Here is a 15,978-nt window from a genome sequence, read left to right on the forward strand (position 1 = left end):
ATCACCAGATCCGGATCCGGATCCGATTCATCACCAACTTTGTTGTTTGAATAGAACATTTGACTATGTTACACCCTAATTTTTTTCAAGCCTTTCTGCATTGTTTTTGTGGAGCTAGAAACTAGAATGTCAAAATTTCCCCCTATCCCGCAATGGGAAGAATCCTTTAAAAAATTCCTGGAATCCGGATCATGATCTGGATCACCACTAAAATTAATCACTTGTTCCTCTTGTCATTTCCAACCACTCCACAAAATTTCATCAAAATCCGTTTAAAACGTTTTGAGTTATCCTGCTGACAAACAGACAGACAGACAAACAAACAAACAAACTTGACCAAAAACATAACCTCCTTGGCGGAGGTAATAACAATACAAAACAGTGCTTCTTCTTCTTCTTTGTCTTTCGGCTGTTCCCGTTAGGGGTCGCCACAGCAGATCAATCGTTTCCATCTCACCCTGTCCTCTGTATCTTCCTCTGACACAACAACCACCTGCATGTCCTCCCTCTGCACATCCGTAAACCTCCTCTTTGGCCTCCCTCTTTTCCTCCTGCCTGGTGGCTCCATCCTCAGCATCCTTCTCCCTATATATCCTGGGTTCCTCTTCTGCACATGTCCAAACAATCTCAATCTCGCCTCTCTGACTTTGTCTCCAAACCGTCCCACCTGAGCTGTCCCTCTGATATGTTCATGCCTAATCTTGTCCATTCTCGTCACTCCCAAAGAGAATCTCAACATCTTCAGCTCTGCCACCTCCAGCTGTGCCTCCTGTCTTTTTGTTAGTGCCACCGTCTCTAAGCCGTACAACATAGCTGGTCTCACTACTGTCTTGCAAACTTTCCCCTTCACTCTTGCTGATATTCTTTGATCACAAATCACTCCTGCCACCTTTCTCCACCCACTCCACCCTGCCTGCACTCTCTTCTTCACCTCTCTACCACACTCTCCATTACTTTGAACAGTTGACCCTAAATATTTAAACTCATCTACTTTTACCACTTCTACTTCTTGTAACTGCACTATTCCAGTGGGCTCCCTCTCATTCACACACATGTACTCAGTCTTGCTTCTACTGACTTTCATTCCCCTTCTCTCCAAAGCATATCTCCACTTCTCCAGACTAGACTCAACTTGCTCTCTACTCTCACTACAGATCACAATGTCATCTGCAAACATCATAGTCCATGGGGACTCCTGTCTGATCTCATCCGTCAACCTGTCCATCACCAGTGCAAACCAGAAAGGACTCAGAGCTGATCCTTGGTGTAATCCCCCTCCACCTTGAATGAGTCTGTCCATTCTGACTGCGTATCTCACCGCTGTCACACTATTCTTGTACATGTCCTGCACTACCCTAACATACTTCTCTGCCACTCCAGACTTTCTCATACATACCAGCAGCTCTTCTCTTGGCACCCTATCATAAGCTTTTTCTAAGTCCACAAACACACAATGTAACTCTTTCTGGCCTTTTCTGTACTTCTCCAACAGTATTTCTCAGAGCAAACATTGCATCTGTAGTGCTCTTTCTTGCATGAAACCATATTGCTGCTCCACAGATCTTCACCTGTTTTCTAAGCCTAGCTTCTACTACTCTTTCCCATAACTTCATGCTGTGGCTGATCAGCTTTATGCCTCTGTAGTTACTGCAGCTCTGCACATCACCCTTGTTTCTTGAAATAGGAACCAGCACACTTCGTCTCCACTCCTCAGGCATCCTCTCACTTTCCAAGATTTTATTAAACAATCTGGTTAGAATCTCCACTGCCATCCCTCCTAGGCATTTCCATGCCTCCACTGGAATGTCATCTGGACCAACTGCCTTTCCACTCTTCATCCTCTTCATAGCAGCCCTCACTTCTTCCTTACTAATCTCTTGTACTTCCTGACTTACTCTCACCACATCATCCAGCCTTTTCTCTCGCTCATTTTAATCATTCATCAGCTCTTCAAAATATTCCCTCCACCTTCTCAGCACACACTCCTCACTTGTCAGCACATTACCATATGCATCTTTTACCACCCTAACCTGCTGCACATCCTTTCCAGCTCTGTCCCTTTGTCTGGCCAATCAGTCCTTAGTATTCAACTTCTTGTACAGCTCGCAATATGCCTTTTCCTTCACTTTTGCCACTTTTATTTCCGCCTTACGCCACATCTCCTTGTACTCCTGTCTACTTTCTTCATCTCTCTGACTATCCCAAAACATTTTTTCCCCAACCTCTTTCTCCTTATGCTTTCTTGGACCTCTTCATTCCACCACCAAGTCTCCTTGTCTTCCTTCCACTGTCCAGATGTCATACCCAGTACTGTCCTAGCTGTCTCCCTTACCACATCTGCAGTACTTTTCCAGTTGTCCAAAATTGCTTCCCCTCCAACCAGTGCTTCTCTCACCTGCTCGCTAAAAACAGTGCAATATATTTAAAACAAACAAACAAAAACCAGAATACAAAATTTGCAGTGTAGGATTAACTCAAAGTCAGTCCCAGCGACAGCAAATGATTTTTCCTTTTCCCCCCAACAACATAAATTTAAAATGGTGCAATGGTCAGTGAATACTTTGTAATTGTACTTGGTATTAATGGGCCTTATAGAAGCAGAATGTGCAAACAAGACAACATGAAACTATAATGTAGCACTAAAATATTATGTAAATCCAGTCTGCCTTAACCTGTCTGCTTTTTAACAACAGTGCAGGGGTCTGTCACGGTGCTGTGCAGCTCCGTTATGAATAGTGATATCATGTGAAATCTCTCAATTTGATTTCCCCTCGATATGTATCTTTAATTTATACAGTAATTTTTAAAATAATACAATACATATTTACTGTATTTAGTGTATGAAGTTTCTGGGTTTTTCAGCAAAATTACTTTATTCTTAAATATTACAAATAGTAAGTCAAATAATGATAATAATATATTATTAATTAAAATCTTATTTTTTTAAAGTATTAAAATCTGTTTATTATTATTATGTGCAAAAATGTTTTTAAAATTGCTACAAAAGGGGACCTTTTTTAACTTTTTTTTTTTGAACGCTTGGAGCAGCACCCCTCCAGCAGGTGGCACTCTAAGCTACTGCCTAAATGCCTATGCCAAGAGCCAGCTTTGACCTTAAGAACACACCACAGAACTGCCTTTTATCCCGAATGGCAAACATCTCAAAAAGTAACCATCTATCTGTCGCAGGCAGGTGAAATGTCACAAAAAAAAAAAAAAATTGTCCAGACTGTATGTCAACGTCTAGACCAGGGTCATGACTGTTTTCTGTCTTCGCCTCCTCAGGGACATGGTAGCAATGCAGGACTCCTTGGCCACTGTCCGGTTCCACGACCTCTTGGCTCAGCTGGATGACCAGCAACAGTCGCTTTGCTTTGGAAAGCAACTTTCCTGCTACAGCACAACATCGCAAGATCAAGAGGAAACCTGCAGGTTTCTTTTTTTTTTTTTTTTGGTCATTTTATACAAGTCAGATAGACTGGTTATGATCTTGAGTCACACACCACAAAGCTGCTGCATGACATTACCACTCAGTTCTGTAACAGCAAAAAAATCTGCGTCACTCTTGATACAAGCGGCAGAAATGAAGTTCCTCCGTAGGGTATTCACGCTTACACTTGGGGTCAGGGTGAGAAACTCAAATATCCGGGAGGGACTCAGAGTAGAGCCACTGCTTCTTCATTCTTCACATCAAAAGGGATCCACTGAGGTGGTTCGGGCATCTGGTGAGGATGACCCCTGAGTGTCTCCCTAAGGAGGGCTTTCAGACATGTCCAACTGGGAGAAAGCCCCAGGACATGCAGAAGGAATTGCAGCTTTCAGCTGGCAATGGAACCCCTCAGGAGTTAGAGGACTTTGCAGAGGATAGCAAAGTGTAGGATGAGCTGCTTACTCTGCTGCCAAATGCCAATCATTTTAATCAAAACAATTGCCAAACATTTGTTTTTGTAATGCTGATGTCTTACAAATGTAATGTTTAATGGGCTAAAGTTTGTCCAGCAGAAGTATAAGAGATGGACTCCCCAAACTAAGTGGAAATACTTCGTTAAAAGACAAACACATTTGAAGTCCTTCATGCAGACTTTGTTTTGCAATCAAATTTATAACAAAATTACACACAAAAGATAGGTAACAGTAAATGTAAATATCAATGAATCAAAATTGAGGTAGTGGTGTATTTCTCTGTTTTTACATTGTAATTTTAACAAACATAAATGGCTTTAAACAGCAAATGTAAATATTAGAATGGAGAAATATTTCTTCATGAAATTCACTTAGTGTTTTCTGACCATTAGTTTTGAAGAGCCTCTTGAGAGACAATGTTCCTTGTCATGCCACCTGGCGAGTGGGTGTACAGCTGTTCTGGGTTACCAACCCTGCAGCAGCCAACATACAACTGGCCATGGGAGAACACAGGCTCTGCCAGATTCAGTCCAACCACCTTAAGGGACTGTCCCTGAGCCTTGTTGATGGACTTTGCAAAGCTGGGTTTGACTGGGAACTGCAGACGCCTGAACTCAAATGGCATGTCTGATGGGATAAGTGGAATCCTTGGTATAAAGACATCTTCTCCCTTGGTCTTCCCTGTCATTACTGTGTTGTCTGGGACTCTTGGCACCAACGTCTTTATTGTGAGTCGCGTTCCATTGCAGAGCTTGGGTGGGTCGAGATTCCGCAGGAGCATGACTGGGGCACCAACTTTGAGCACCAAGCTGTGTGGTGGGAGGCCTGCTGATGCCAGGCTGTTAAGTAATTCAACTGGGTAGTTAACCACCTCATCTGGATCGGGCACTGTGTCAATTGACATGTCGCTGGAGGCCTGTCCTGGAAGCTGGGCCAGAAGCTTAGCATTGATGTCATCCACTGCCAACTTGTTTAGAGCAAGGATAGCATGTTCGCTCAGCCAGTTGTGGTTCTGGTAGTTACGGTGGAGGTTTGGAAAGACTTTGGCCACCACCTCACATATGTCATGAACAGTGTGACCAAAGGGCAGCTTGACCTGGTCATCCAGAGTGTCAGGTTGCCCAGTAACCATAAAAGATAAATAGATAAAGAGAATAGATTAAAGCATTAAATTATTGGTTGCCCAGTAACCATAAAGAATTAAAGTTAAAGTTCTTTTTGTCTAAGATTTCTAGCAATAATGATTAAAGCAGAATTCTGTAACAGATAAATACATAAAGAGAATAGATTAAAGCATTAGTCCAGTAATCATAAAGAATTAAAGTGAAAGTTCTTTTTGTCTAAGATTTCTAGCAATAATGATTAAAGCTGAATTCTGTAATAGATCTATAGATTATATCTGGCAGTAATGATTAAAGCTGAATTCTGTAATTGATAAATAGATAAAGAGAACAGATTAAAGCATTAAATTATTGGTTGCTCTTAATTGTGTCTTTAGGAAGTAAAAGATGTCTTACCTTTAACTTTTATGTATCTTGCCAGCTTTTTCTGTCTTGTCATAAAAAAGTTTTCAGACAGCAAATCTTCAAACTATACTGGGTTGTACACCAAAGGTAACTATTTTACAGATTCAATATAATGTTATGTTCAATCAAATAACTTCTTTGGTTGAATGTATTCAGACAGGAAGGCAAACTGGGTTGTACAGGACAGTCAGGTGCTTAACAGTTGAGAACAGTTGAGAAACCACATCGTACAACACTGTATGGTCTTACATAAAAGGCCATTTCTTACATAAAAGACTATTTTGGGGGTAATTTTCAGTTCAACTTAAAAAAAAATGGTACCAGTTTGTTCCCCATGTCATGAGGATTCAGAATATATATAGTTTTTAGAGCTACATATTATAGTTTGGGTGGGGTGGAATTAGAATTGACCACTTTATACTTTTTGTACTCAGGCTTTCTTGATGACATCATCAGGATTGGGGTGGGGGGATTAGAATTCTGATCACTTTCTAATTGTTGTACTCAGGCTTTCTTGATGACATCATCAGGATGGGGGGGGGGGGGGGGTGGAATTAGAATTCTGACAGCTTTATAATTTTTGTACTCAGGTTTTCTTGATGACATCATCAGGATGGGGGGGGGGGGGTGGAATTAGAATTCTGACTGCTTTATAATTTTTGTACTCAGGCTTTCTTGATGACATCAAAGTAACCATAAAAGATAAACAGATAAAGAGAATAGATTAAAGCATTAATTTATTGGTTGCCCAGAACTTTTAAAAAATGGTACCAGTTTGTTCCTCATGTCATGAGGATTCAGAATATATATAGTTTTTAGGGCTACATATTATAGTTTAGGAGTTTATCCCAGACAGACAGACAGACAGACAGAATTAGCCCTTTATGTATATAGATGAGATAGTGCTTGTGCATCCTTTGCTTCAACTTATCTGAGATTTTTCTTGGCCTGCCACTTTGGGCCTTAACTAGTACTGTGCCTGCAGTCTTCCATTTCCTCACTATGTTCCTCACAGTGGAAACTGACAGCTAAAATCTCTGAGATAGCTTTTTGTATCCTTCCCCTAAACCATGTTGTTGAACAGTCTTTGTTTTCAGGTCATTTGAGAGTTGTTTAGAGGTGTCACTGATGTTGTCACTCATTAGAAGAGATGCAAAGAGGAGAAACATTGTAAATGGCCACCTTAAATACCCTTTCTCATCATTGGATTCACCCTGTCTAGGAGGGGTCAAGGGTCAATGAGCTTACCAAAACAATTTTGTGTTCCAATAACTGCTAAATGTATTCAAGTCAATAAAATGACAAGGAGCCCAAATTTATGCACCAGCCTATTTTGTTTAAATATTATTTCACCACTTTCTGTAAATACTAGAAACTTCATTTCACTTTTCAAATATCAGTGTGTTTGTCTGCTATATGAAATATTAACTGAAATTTCTGATCCAGACAACAATGTTATATAAAGAAAAATCATGAGGGCTGCCCACAACCTTTGCATGCAACTCAACAAAAATATGAATGCAACACTTTTGGTTTTGCTCCCATTTTGTATGAGGATGAACTCAAAGATCATAAAAACTTTTTCCACATACACAATATCACCATTTTCTCATCAAATATTGTTCACAAACCAGTCTAAATCTGTGATAGTGAGCACTTCTCCTTTGCTGAGATAATCCATCCCACCTCACAGGTGTGCCATATCAAGATGCTGATTAGACACCATGATTAGTGCACAGGTGTGCCTTAGACTGCCCACAATAAAAGGCCACTCTGAAAGGTGCAGTTTATCACACAGCACAATGCCACAGATGTCGCAAAGATTTGAGGAGCGTGCAATTGGCATGCTGACAGCAGGAATGTCAACCAGAGCTGTTGCTCGTGTATTGAATGTTCATTTCTCTACCATAAGCCATCTCAAAGGCGTTTCAGAGAATTTGGCAGTACATCCAACCAGCCTCACAACCGCAGACCACGTGTAACCACACCAGCCCAGGACCGCCACATCCAGCATGTTCACCTCCAAGATCATCTGAGACCAGCCACTAGGACAGCTGCTGGAACAATCGGTTTGCATAAACCAAAGAATTTACTGCACAAACTGTCAGAAACCATCTCAGGGAAGGTCATCTGCATGCTCGTCGTCCTCATCGGGGTCTCGACCTGACTCCAGTTCATCGTCGTAACCGACTTGAGTGGGCAAATGCTCACATTCGTTGGCGTTTGGCACGTTGGAGAGGTGTTCTCTTCACGCATGATGCAAAGGAGATGTGTTGCACTGCATGAGGCAAATGGTGGTCACACCAGATACTGACTGGTATCCCCCCCAATAAAACAAAACTGCACCTTTCAGAGTGGCCTTTTATTGTGGACAGTCTAAGGCACACCTGTGCACTAATCATGGTGTCTAATCAGCATCTTGATATGGCACACCTGTGAGGTGGGGATGGATTATCTCAGCAAAGGAGAAGTGCTCACTATCACAGATTTCGACTGGTTTGTGAACATATTTGAGGGAATGGTGATATTTGTGTATGTGGAAAAAGTTTTAGATCTTGAGTTCATCTCAACAAAATGGGAGCAAAACCAAAAGTGTTGCGTTTATATTTTGTTGAGTATACATATATCAATCAATCAATCAATCAATTTTTTATATAGCGCCAAATCACAACAAACAGTTGCCCAAAGGCGCTTTATATGTAGGCAAGGCCATACAATAATTATGTAAACCCAAACGGTCAAACGACCCCCTGTGAGCAAGCACTTGGCTACAGTGGGAAGGAAAAACTCCCTTTTAACAGGAAGAAACCTCCAGCAGAACCAGGCTCAGGGAGGGGCAGTCTTCTGCTGGGACTGGTTGGGGCTGAGGGAGATATCTATATATATAACACCCTGCGATTTTGCAAGTTCCCCCACATAGAAATCATGGAGGGGTCTGAAATTTTCATCTTAGGTGCATGTCCACTGTGAGAGACATAATCTAAAAAAAAAAATCCGGAATCACAATGTATGATTTTTTTTTTAGAATTTATTTGCATGTTACTGCTGCAAATAAGTATTTCAACACCTGCCAATCACCAGAAATTCTGGTCCTCAAAGACCCATTAGTCCGCCTCTAAAAAGTCCACCTCCACCCACTTATTCCAAATTAGAAGCACCTATTTGAAATCTTTAGCTGCATAAAGACACCTGTCCACCCCATGACATGAAAATACATCACTGTATTCACTGCACTGAGTTTTTAAAAATGCAGTTATTAATTATTAATATTAATTATTAATATTATTTTTTTAAATGCAATTAGTTATGTTTGAGACATAGGAGAGCTTTAGTGACTTTCCCTTATTATGGGTAGATGTTCTGTGTTGGCGTAGTATAAAAGAAAGATGAGTGAAAATAAAGGACTTCATTTTTGTGAGAAAAAAAATTTTGCTCCTATTTACACTGATCGGATCTGATCCTGCTCTCAGGACCGGTTCCAGGAAGATCCGGTCCACATGGCTATGATCATCTCCAGGAATCTGAAAGAGGAGCAGAAGATCCTTGTCAGTGTCAACAGTGCCAAAGTAAGAAATCATTTATTGTTGAAATTGTGTTTTTTCTTCTTTTTTTGTATAACAGTCTGTTTGAAATCACGAGTGTGGAGACTGCTTGTGTAACACTAATGCAGCAACACACAAAAGGAAGCGTGCACTCAAATGAGTGCAACAAATCAATCAATGCTTCATGTTGGAGGCGTTCAGAAAAAGCATTAAACAAACAAAAAAAAAAAGAAATCTTGGCCCGAGTCCCTTAGTTACCTCCAGTCAAAGTTGAGCCTTGTGTGGTTGGAGTCATGCAGCAACTGTGTGTGTGACATCACATGTATCTTGGTTTGTAATTGATTTGAAACACAAAAGAACCAGAAGATGATGATGATGATGATGTTGCACAATATAAACACAGCATTACTTCGCACAGAAAAATGGTGTACTGTTTGTTTTCGGCTGCAGTCACCGAAGCAGTTGCGAAAATTGCAGTTTATTTGGTTCTCAGTGGCGCAAGGAAGACGAGGCAAATGGGAGAGGTCATGTTGGTAAGTGTTAGCCTACACAGCTAACCAGAGCAGCTGTAGTCTCTCATCTGCAGAACTGCCTTGACATGTGGGAGCTCCGGTGTCACCAACCGAATGTCCCCTCTAAAAATTGGTCCACCCTGCCTCCACTGCGCATGTGTCATTTTGGACCACAGCAGCATGTCTGATCTGACACTCTCCACCCAAAGCAATCAAAGGGAATAATGTGATTATTAACCATCAAATGACAAAGTTGTCTTCTTCTTTGTCTTTCGGCTGTTCCCGTTAGGGGTCACCACAGCAGATCACTCATTTCCATCTCACCCTGTCCTCTGTATCTTCCTCTGTCACACCAACCACCTGCATGTCCTCCCTCAGCACATCCATAAACCTCCTCTTTGGCCTCCCTCTTTTCCTCCTGCCTGGTGGCTCCATCCTCAGCATCCTTCTCCCTATATACCCTGGGTCCCTCCTCTACAGATGTCCAAACCATCTCATCTCATCTCTCTGACTTTGTCTCCAAACCATCCCAACTGAGCTGTACCTCTGATATGTTAATTCCTAATCCTGTCCATTCTCATCACTCCCAAAAAGAATCTTAGCATCTTCAGCTCTGCTACCTCCAGCTCCACCTCCTGTCTTTTTGTTTGTGCCACCGTCTCTAAGCCGTACAACATAGCTGGTCTCACTACTGTCTTGTAAACTTTCCCCTTCACTATTGCTGATATTCTTCGGTCACAAATCCCTCCTCCTCCTCCCATCTTTCTCCACTCACTCCACTTTGTCTACACTCTCTTCTTCACCTCTCTACCACACTCGCCATTATTTTGGACAGTTGACCCCAAGTATTTAAACTCATCTACTTTCACCACGTCTACTCATTGTATGTAAATGCACTGTTCCGCTGGGCTCCCTCTCATTCACACACATGTACTCAGTCTTGCTCCTACTGACTTTCATTCCATTGCTCTCCAGAACATATCTCCACTTCTCCAGACTAGACTCAACTTGCTCTCTACTCTCACTACAGATCACAATGTCATCTGCAAACATCATAGTCCATGGGGACTGATCTCATCTGTCAACCTGTCCATCACCACTGCAAACAAGAAAGGACTCAGAGCTGATCCTTGGTGTAATCCCACCTCCACCTTGAAGCAGTCTGTCATTCCGACTGCACATCTCACCGCTGTCACACTATTCTTGTACATGTCCTGCACTACCCTAACATGCGTTACTGTTACCTAATTACCATGGTTCAGGCCAACTAGATTTGAAAAGGTAAATGTAGATCTAATGTAATTTTGTTGGGTCAACATGATGAATTTGCATTACTGCTACTCAGTTACCAACCTGGTCTCACGGCAAGTCGTGCTTCAGCAGCACGAAATATACATTAATCTTTTGGGTCGTGATATTGTGACGAAAAGCGCCTCATTTTCGTCATGGCAGCACAAATTCATTCTCATTCATTCCGTGATGGCTGCACGAAATTAAAAGTGAAGCGGGGGGTGTCAGGGGTGGTTATGGTTAAGGTGGGGGGGGAAGGAGTAAGATTAGGTTATGGTTATGGTTAGCGTTGGGTGTGGGAGTAGGGTTAGGAATAGTGAGTTAAAAAAAAGCTCCGTCATGAAAATTTAACTCATTTCATCACGGGAGCACGAAAAAAAAACATGAGACTGGGCTGCAATTACCATGATTTAGGCCAACTAGATTTGTACGGGTAAATGTAAGAAAAATAAAAAGTAAGTCCCTTCAGCTGCTCCCTTGTTTGTGCTTGGGGTTGCCACAGCAAATCTGAGGTGGATCTGCATGTTGAATTGGCACTAGTTTTACAACACATGCCCTTTCTGACACAACTCCACATTACATGGAGAAATGTGGCATGGCTGGGGTTTGAACCGGGAACCTTTCGTACTGAAACCAAGTGCACTAACCACTTGCAACCACACCTGCCCTGTAAGTAGTTACAACTACTTTTAAAATAGTACAGTTACATGTCAACTTAACTTTGCTGTATTGGATCAGCACAATTTATGCAGATCCACCTTGGATTTGCTGTGGCGACCCCGAGTACAAACAAGTGAGCAGCCAAAGGGACTTACTGCGTTTTTTGTTACATTTACCCTTACAAATCTAGTTGGCCTGACCCATGGTAATTAAGTAACAGTAACGCAAATTCATCATGTTGACCCAACAAATTTACATTTTGGTCACTCAGCAAAATTGTTTCTGGCTACGATGATGCATTTTCCTTGGGTGGAAATACTTTCCATAATTTTATTATGTTCACTGAGCAAGATAAATTTTAAGTTGTTGCATGCTACGTTAAAACTACATGATTTCAATGTGTTCACCCGTAAAACCTGATTCTATATCATAGAAACTACATGAAAATTCAGTAGATATATCTTATATATTATATTCCAATTCTAAGGTGGAACTATGCTAGTATACTAAGGTATATCTAAACATCTAAAAAGGAAGAGTAAAATAGAAGAGTAGAATAGAGTAGAGCCACTTAGGTGCCTGGTCTTGAGAACCAGGGATGGAACGTAAATCTAACGTGTTAGATTTATGTTCATGTAACATAAAAACCAAAACACCCATGTTGGTTTTTTGAGTGTATGCTGTCTGGCTTTAGCTCTTGTTCTGACATATGGCATAGAAATTGAAGACTTAACAGTATTCCCTGAAAACCCCCTGTTGTCTGATCATTTCTTAATAACGTTTACATTTACTTTAATGGACTACCCAGCAGTGGGGAATATGTTTCATTACAGTAGAAGTCTTTCTGAAAGCGCTGTAACTAGGTTTAAGGATATGATTCCTTCTTTATGTTCTTCAATGCCATATACCAACACAGTGCAGAGTAGCTACCTAAACTCTGTGAGATAGATTATCTCGTTAATAGCTTTACATCCTCATTGAGCACAACTTTGGATGCTGTAGCTCCTCTGAAAAAGAGAGCCTTAAATCAGAAATGCTTGACTCCGTGGTATAACCCACAAACTTGCAGCTTAAAGCAGATAACCCGTAAGCTGGAGAGGAAATGGCGTCTCACTAATTTAGAAGATCTTCATTTAGCCTGGAAAAAGAGTCTGTTGCTCTATAAAAAAAGCCCTCCATAAAGCTAGGACATCTTACTATTCATCACTAATTGAAGAAAATAAGAACAACCCCAGGTTTCTTTTCAGCACTGTAGCCAGGCTGACAAAGAGTCAGAGCTTTATTGAGCCGAGTATTCCTTTAACTTTAACTAGTAATGACTTCATGACTTTCTTTGCAAATAAAATTTTAACTATTAGAGTAAAAATTATTCATAACCATCCCAAAGACATATCTTTATGTTCAGCTGCCTTCAGTAATGCTGGTATTTGGCTAGACTCTTTCTCTCTGATTGTTCTGTCTGAGTTATTTTCATTAGTTACTTCCTCCAAACCATCAACATGTCTATTAGACCCTATTTCTACCAGGCCGCTCAAGGAAGCCCTACCATTTGTTAATACTTCGATCTTAAATATGATCAATCTATCTTTATTACCTGGCTATGTACCACAGGCTTTTAAGGTGGCAGTAATTAAACCATTACTTAAAAAGCCATCACTTGACCCAGCTATCTTAGCTAATTATAGGCCAATCTCCAACCTTCCTTTTCTCTCAAAAATTCTTGAAAGGGTAGTTGTAAAACAGCTAATTGATCATCTGCAGAGGAATGGTCTATTTGAAGAGTTTCAGTCAGGTTTCAGAATTCATCATAGTACAGAAACAGCATTAGTGAAGGATACAAATGATCTTCTTATGGCCTCAGACAGTGGACTCATCTCTGTGCTTGTCCTCTTAGACCTCAGTGCAGCTTTTGATACTGTTGACCATAAAATTTTATTACAGAGATTAGAGCATGCCATAGGTATTAAAGGCACTGTGCTGCAGTTGTTTGAATCATATTTATCTAATAGATTACAATTTGTTCATGTAAATGGGGAGTCTTCTTCACAGACTAAGGTTAATTATGGAGTTCCACAAGGTTCTGTGCTAGGACCAATTTTATTCACTTTATACATGCTTCCCCTAGGCAGTGTTATTAGAAAGCATTGCTTAAATTTTCATTGTTACGCAGATGATACCCAGCTTTATCTATCCATGAAGCCAGAGGACACACACCAATTTGTTAAACTGCAGGAATGTCTTTCAGACATAAAGAGATGGATGACCTCGAATTTCCTGCTTTTAAATTCAGCTAAAACTGAAGTTATTGTACTTGGCCCCACAAATCTTAAAAACATGGTGTCTAACCAGATCCTTACTCTGGATGGCATTACCCTGACCTCCAGTAATACTATGAGAAATCTTGGAGTCATTTTTGATCAGGATATGTCCTTCAATGCGCATATTAAGCAAATATGTAGGACTGCTTTTTTACATTTGCGCAATATCTCTAAAATTAGAAAGGTCTTGTCTCAGAGTGATGCTGAAAAGCTAATTCATGCATTTATTTCTTCTAGGCTGGACTACTGTAATTCATTATTATCAGGTTGTCCTAAAAGTTCCCTGAAAAGCCTTCACTTAATTCAGAATGCTGCAGCTAGGGTGCTGACAGGGACTAGAAGGAGAGAGCATATTTCACCCATATTGGCCTCTCTTCATTGTCTCCCTGTTAATTCCAGAATAGAATTTAAAATTCTTCTTCTTACTTATAAGGTTTGAATAATCAGGTCCCATCTTATCTTAGGGACCTCATAGTACCATATCACCCCAATAGAGCGCTTCGCTCTCAGACTGCAGGCTTACTTGTAGTTCCTAGGGTTTGTAAGAGTAGAATGGGAGGCAGAGACTTCAGCTTTCAGGCTCCTCTCCTGTGGAACCAGCTCCCAATTTGGATCAGGGAGACAGACACCCTCTCTACTTTTAAGATTAAGCTTAAAACTTTCCTTTTTGAAAAAGCTTATAGTTAGGGCTGGATCAGGTGACCCTGAACCATCCCTTAGTTATGCTGCTATAGACTTAGACTGCTGGGGGGTTTCCCGTGATGCGCCCAGTGTTTCTTTTTATTCACCTGTTTTTGCTCTGTATGCACCACTCTGCTTTTAATCATTGGTGATTGATCTCTGCTCTCTTCCAGAGCATGTCTTTTTCCTGATTCTCTCCCCTCAGTCCCAACCAGTCCCAGCAGAAGACTGCCCCTCCCTGAGCCTGGTTCTGCTGGAGGTTTCTTCCTGTTAAAAGGGAGTTTTTCCTTCCCACTGTCGCCAAGTGCTTGCTCATAGGGGGTCGTTTTGACCGTTGGGGTTTTTCTGTAATTATTGTATGGCTTTTGCCTTGCAATATAAAGCGCCTTGGGGCAACTGTTTGTTGTGATTTGGTGCTATATAAATAAAATTGATTTGATTTGATTACTTCCTCATCACCTCTGTTTGCTTTGCCAACATGCCCATTGAAGTCCAGTCCTATCACCACTCTTTCATGCTTGGGCACCACCTCACCTAACTCACTCCAGAAATCTTTCTCCTTAACCTCACAACCTACCTGTGGGGCATATGCATCCCTTCAATTTCCAACTTCACACTTGTCACACTGTCAGACACTCGCTTAACCTCCAACACACTTTTAACATACTCTTCCTTTACAACGACCCCAACACCATTTCTCTTGCTATCTTCACCATGGTACAACAACTTGAACACACCGCTGATGCTCCTGCTCATACTTCCCTTCCACTTGGTCTGTTGCACAATATGTCTACCTTTCTCCTCTCCATCATATCAGCCAGCTCTCTTCCTTTACCAGTCATACTGCCAACATTCAAAGTCCCTACTCTCATTTCCACCCTTCTAGTTTTCCTCTTCTCCCGCTGTCTGTGGACACATTATCCTCCTCTTCTTTGCCCAGCCATAGCCCAGTTTCCGCCGGCACCCTGTTGGGCATCAACACTGGTGGCGGACATTGTTAACCTGGGCCTCGGACGAACAGGTATGGAAATTCGATTCTTAGTCTGCATGGTTGGTTTGGCTTGTTTTACACCGGATGCCCTTCCTGACGCAACCCTCCTCATTGATCCTGGCTTGGGACTGACACTCAGAATGTACTGCCTGCACATCCCATGTGCCTGAGTTATCAGATGACAAGGTAAAACCTCTTCAATCATTCTAAATTTAGTTTTAAGCAGAAACGATAATCGGTGAATTGCTACTGACGCTCTGAAATGACGTAGGCACTCTGATCGGTCCCCCATCTTTTATGATGAAATAATACTGAATTTATGTGGAAAAGCTTCATATAGCTGTCGCTGAGATAGAAGATGACTGGAGTGCAGTTTTAAGCAGAAACGAGGTGATAATCGGTGATTCAATGCTGACACTCAGAAATGATGCTGGTGATGCTCCGAAAGGATGCATGCACAATGAAAGCAGGGCAGACCGATTTTTAGGGAGGACCGTTCAGTTGGCGACACTGGGTCATAAACAAACCGCAGCACATGTCCGCTTCCCACCGCAT

The 15,978-nt window shown here is 41.4% G+C and overlaps 1 protein-coding gene across 1 annotated transcript in view; it reads left to right on the forward strand.

Moving 5' to 3' along the window:
- The window catches only part of LOC117507440 (signal transducer and activator of transcription 1-alpha/beta-like), an 89,267-nt gene that overhangs the window by 11,055 nt on the left and 62,234 nt on the right, over window positions 1-15,978 (forward strand). Inside the window, 4 exon segments of the mRNA XM_034167314.1 lie at window positions 3,286-3,361; window positions 3,363-3,386; window positions 3,388-3,432; window positions 8,900-8,995. Coding sequence (XP_034023205.1) covers window positions 3,286-3,361; window positions 3,363-3,386; window positions 3,388-3,432; window positions 8,900-8,995 — 241 coding nt within the window.

The sequence above is a fragment of the Thalassophryne amazonica genome, chromosome 1 (genome assembly GCF_902500255.1).
Source record: "Thalassophryne amazonica chromosome 1, fThaAma1.1, whole genome shotgun sequence".
Lineage (NCBI taxonomy): Eukaryota > Metazoa > Chordata > Actinopteri > Batrachoidiformes > Batrachoididae > Thalassophryne > Thalassophryne amazonica.